This window comes from Lactuca serriola, chromosome 4, assembly GCF_051521515.1.
Source record: "Lactuca serriola cultivar US96UC23 chromosome 4, Lser_US96UC23_V15, whole genome shotgun sequence".
Lineage (NCBI taxonomy): Eukaryota > Viridiplantae > Streptophyta > Magnoliopsida > Asterales > Asteraceae > Lactuca > Lactuca serriola.
The window spans coordinates 110976885-110982378 of NC_136411.1; the positions used below are offsets into that span (position 1 = coordinate 110976885).

The 5494-nt window shown below is 40.4% G+C and overlaps 1 protein-coding gene across 1 annotated transcript; it reads left to right on the forward strand.

Moving 5' to 3' along the window:
• Nucleotides 1-2242: 2242 nt before the first annotated feature.
• On the forward strand, nt 2243-5084 carry LOC145102319 (arginine decarboxylase-like). The gene has a single exon (XM_079039701.1). The coding sequence runs from the start codon at nt 2692-2694 to the stop codon at nt 4846-4848; it is 2157 nt and encodes a 718-aa protein (XP_078895827.1). The 5' UTR covers nt 2243-2691; the 3' UTR covers nt 4849-5084.
• The last annotated feature ends 410 nt before the right edge of the window (nt 5085-5494 follow it).

A 5494-nucleotide genomic window follows, 5' to 3' on the forward strand; every position in this document is an offset into this window, starting at 1 on the left:
AATCTAAAGTCATACGCAGAATAGTTATTAGACTTATCCAAGTGGGAGACCGTTGGATTAGTGTCTAAGTCCATAACTATTTTGGTATGTACTTGACCCGATGGTGCATGGTCCTTTTGGGTTGCCTTCACCAAAGCAACTTGATAGGATGAATTATGGAGAGAAAGGATTAATTATGATTTATTAATATATTATGAGATTAATATATTAAAGGAGAAATCATATTGTTTAATTAATATTAGTCAAGAATTAAATGATAATTAGTTTTGTGGCTAAAAGAGATTAATTAAACTTAAGGGACTAAAACTGTCAATTGTATGATAGTTAAATAGTGAGCTAATGGACTCCATATTAAAGGAGTGGACGAATTCTATGGGGAAACCCATTATAAATCGTCCTAGGCCTTTAAAGGAAGGAGCCCATGGGTTGCTTAGGGCTTAAGCATCCAAATTAGGGTTTCCTTGTTAGATAACCCTAATAGCCTCACTATTTAAAGAACCCTTATGCCCCAAAAACGTGGTGAAGACTCCTTCTAGGGTTTGTAGACGTTTTGGGCAGCCTCCTTCTCTTATCTTCTTCATCCTCTTGCTCTTGGTGTTTGTGAACCATTAGAGGAGTGACATTTGTGACTCTGAGCTTTCTAAAGTCAATACAAGAAGGATTTGAGATTGTTAATGCTACATAACAATCAAGGTATGTTCTAAAACCTAATTTATATGTTATATTGATTATCATGTACTAGATCTAGGGTTTATAGTCTTAGATGAATTGCATGTACAATAGAGAAACCTAGATCCAAGCATTAGGGTTTGTATGAGCACATAGGATGTTCTTATGGCTAAAACCCATCAGTAACATCTCATTTTCTCAACCAAAATTTTCATTTTTAAATAAGACAAAAGTCCCCAATTATAAATCCATTATTAAGAAAAAACGTTTATTCCAAAATACATTTATCGAAAATCAGAGTAATATAAGAAACACAGAATCCTCGATACTGTTGATGAGTGTATATAACCATGCCTCCACCTTCCCACGATCAACGATAGAACCTGTTAACATAAACAACTGGGTAAACACAAAGTTTAGTGAGTTTTCCCCCAAAATACACGATACAACAAACGTATTATCATGCATAACGAGTCCACACTCATCAGATTAGAATACCTTGGCCCAATCAGTCATCAGACAATGCCAACACACTCATCAGATTAGAATACCTTGGCCCAATCAGTCATCGGACTGGAATACCAACATGTAACAAATCCAATCGGTAATCAGACTGGAATACCCAGGGTTTGTCAACATGCCACCTTAACACAACCGCTCTTCTCGAGCCTACAACTTACAGCCGACCCGCACCAGGTATCTTGGCCTACAACATATAGCAGGACCACCTCAACCTATCCCACCACCATATGGTTATCCCACGTAAGATATCGTGAGAAAGCCCTAAAGAAATTATTCATAAGTACTGAATTAGTACAAAAACAAAAATGACTTATTTTGTAACAAAAAAATATTAAGGACTAAAAGTGTACTAAACGTGTACAGTTTAACAAGTTGAAAGGATAAATATAAATAAAAAAAATTAATAACTAAATATATACAAATCAAAAAATACATTATCCTTTCAACTCATTATCTCATTTAGACAAATAAACAATAAAATGATTTTTGATAAAATATTATTTAATCAAATTTCAATATTAACTTGTACAATACGTATTAGGCATTGTACATCGAATACTATTTGTATCTTTGTGACTTTGTTAACTTGTACATTACGTATTAGGCATTGTACATCGAATACTATTTGTATCTTTGTGACTTTGTGCATCAATTCCGGGAAAGCTGATTAGTATTTTTTTTCAGAGCTATAGCTGTTAAAGACAGAATAAGAATACATATAACTTTTAAATAATGCATTAAATGTTGTACCTTTCTTTTATTTGAAATAATTTAATGTGATAATTTTCCTAATTCCAGAGCAATAATAGTTATATCCAGGATAAGATTGAGTTGGTGTCATCTACTTGTACTATATGCGGCAAAATGTGTACCTGAGTTCTCTTTTCGAGATGATTTTCTTTTTCATTCCAATAAGTACTGGAATCAAAGTAGAAACGGTGGGAAAGCTTGTTCAACATGCAATACATATTGTACATAAATCTGTATTTTGAAATATTAGGTCCGAGAAAGAGATATCAATCCCCAACTACTATATAAAGGGCCATCAACTCTCATGCAATTCTCGCCCATTTCACATTCGTGAATCGTTCTGTAAACAGTAAACACATTAGGTGTAATTGTCGCCGTTAGGTTTCCGGACGCCGCTCCGTTTGTTTTGTCGAGGTTTGGGTTTTGAGATTCTGATTTTGCATGGTGGGATCAGTGTTTAATTTCTAGATTTGTTTCGGTGTTTGATTTGATTACTCGAGTGTTCATTTTTGGATAAATTTGTGTGTTTCTTCTTCTGAGCGGCAGTTGTGGGGATTTTTGTATTGATTAGGAGTTTAGGGCTTGTTTCTCCTTTGATTCAGTTCTTCATCTGCTTCTTTTGAGGGGGTAGCCGGGGCTCCGGCCTCGGCGGGTTGTAAAGCCCCCTAACTTTACAAACTTAGCCAAATTAAATACTTTGAATTCTTTGATTCTTTCCTTCTAACCATTGATTAACAGATCGGGGAAGAGATGCCGACCCTAGCGTGTTGCGTTGATGCTTCTCCCCCGTTTCCTCCCGGTTACATTGCCTGGGATGGTTCTTTTCCCGCGCCGGAGCCTTTTTCCGGCGTACCTCATTCGAGAAACACCGGTCTACCTGATCTATCATCCGCAGCCGCTCATTGGTCACCGAATCACTCTGCTGCTCTCTACAGAGTTAATGGATGGGGTGCGCCTTACTTCTCTGTTAACTCCTCCGGCAATGTCACCGTCCGTCCGCATGGTTCCGGAACCATGGACCATCAGGAGATTGATCTCTTGAAGGTTGTGAAGAAGGCGTCTGACCCGAAATCGACCGGAGGCCTTGACCTGCCGCTTCCTCTCATCATCCGGTTCCCGGACGTTCTCAAGAACCGCCTGGAGTCGATCCAGTCGGCTTTCAATTGCGCCATCGAGTCGCAGGGATACGGCTCGCATTACCAGGGAGTTTATCCCGTGAAATGCAATCAGGACCGGTTCGTCGTCGAGGACATTGTGAAATTCGGTTCCTCTTTTAGGTTCGGATTGGAGGCCGGATCCAAACCAGAGCTTCTTCTAGCCATGAGCTGTCTCTGCAAAGGAAGTTCTGAATCTCTCCTGATTTGCAACGGTTTCAAAGATGCAGAATACATCTCACTTGCTTTGATCGCTCGAAAGCTTTCGTTGAATACTGTGATTGTTCTCGAGCAAGAAGAGGAGCTGGATTCAGTTATTGATATGAGCCGAAAACTTGGCGTTCTTCCCGTTGTAGGAGTCCGTGCTAAGCTCCGTACGAAGCATTCAGGCCATTTTGGATCGACTTCCGGCGAAAAAGGTAAGTTTGGACTTACAACGACGCAAATTCTCCGTGTTGTGAAGAAGCTTGAAAAATGTGGTATGTTAGACTGCCTACAATTGCTCCATTTCCACATCGGATCTCAGATCCCTTCCACCGACTTACTGGCCGATGGCGTTGGTGAGGCGGCGCAAATTTACAGTGAATTAGTCCGCTTTGGTGCATCCATGAAAGTCATCGACATAGGCGGTGGACTAGGCATTGATTACGATGGTTCAAAATCAACCGACTCAGATGTCTCCGTGGGTTACACTCTTGAAGAGTACGCCGCCGCGGTTGTTCAGGCGGTGAAGTTTGTTTGTGATCGGAAATCCGTGAAGCATCCGGTGATTTGTAGCGAGAGCGGACGGGCAATCGTGTCCCACCATTCAATCCTCATATTCGAAGCGGTTTCTTCCAGCAAATACACCGTGCCAACTTTGTCTTCCACTGACGTTAAGCAGTTCGGCGAAAGCCTCCCTGAGGAAGCTCAATCCGATTATGATAATCTTTCACAGTCCGCCATCAGAGGCGAGTATGAAGCTTGTCTGGTGTATGCTGATCAGCTGAAGCAAAGATGCATTGAGAAATTCAGAGATGGAACTCTTGACATGGAGCAGTTGGCCTCCGTTGATGGGTTATGCGATCTGGTGGCGAAAACAATCGGAGCATCGGATTCGGTGACCACTTATCATATCAATCTCTCTGTGTTCACTTCAATTCCTGATTTCTGGGGCTTCGGCCAGTTGTTCCCAATCATCCCGATTCACAGGCTGGAAGAATTTCCAAACAAGAAGGGAGTTCTATCGGATTTAACCTGCGACAGCGAAGGGAAGATCAACAAGTTCATCGGCGGAGAATCAAGCTTACCTCTCCATGAACTGGAAGGTGAGAATTCCATGAAATACTATCTAGGAATGTTCTTAGGTGGTGCATACGAAGAAGCTCTGGGAAGTCTCCACAACCTGTTCGGCGGACCTTCAGTGATTCGAGTATCTCAAATCGACGGCCCACATGGGTTTGCCGTGACCCGGGCTGTTCCGGGCCCATCTTGCAGCGACGTCCTCCGGGCCATGAACCATGAGCCGGAGGTGATGTTTGAGACTCTTAAGCACAGAATCGAGGAGTATGTTCATGATGAAGGTGGCATGGCTGGAGCTTTAATCGCGGGTGGAATTGCAGAATCTTTCCATAACATGCCTTATTTGAGTGTCGGATCTTCTTGCTGTTTAACTGCTGCAAATGGGATTAACGAGTATTACTACTCCGGCGAGGGGTTCACTCTCACTGCCGGAGGTGATGTAGTCTCCGGCGAGGATGACCGTGATCAGTGATTGTTCGTTTGTGCTTGAAAAAGAGAAGAAGGAATAAAGGGTTTGGTTGTTTATCGTTGAGGTCGTTCTGTTTTTAATTCGCTAATCAGTTCTCTCTTTTTTACTTGTATTTCATAAAAAGAGAGTTCGTCTTTTTCGTAAATTTGTGAAGATGAATCAGTCGGTGGATGAGAGGGTAGTATAATATTATCATCTTTCATAATATTATCATCTTAGACTTTAATTTAGTTTTGAAATCTTGCCTTGTGGTTGAGCATATACATATTTTTCAATCTTGTTTTTCGTTGATGCTTGCACAAAAAACATAGATTGCATGTTTGATTTGTTACAAGTTAGGGGGTGTCTGGTATATCTAATATCTTTTGAGATGGCAAAAGGATTTTTTGGAAGATAGAGAAAAGATATTTGGTAAAAGCTTTTTTGGAAAAGTCAGAAAAATCTACCTTTTTAGAATTTTTCCTAAAATTTTTTTTGCCTTCTGAAAAGATACCCAAACACCCCTTAGAAACAATGACTATCTTTTTTATTTATGAGAGATCTTTTTACATTTGATGAGAGTTTGAAAGTTAACATTTCAATCAATCTACTATGTATGCGTTTCTTGTTGATGATTTGATTGTGACGATGCTATCTTTATCTTGAACGC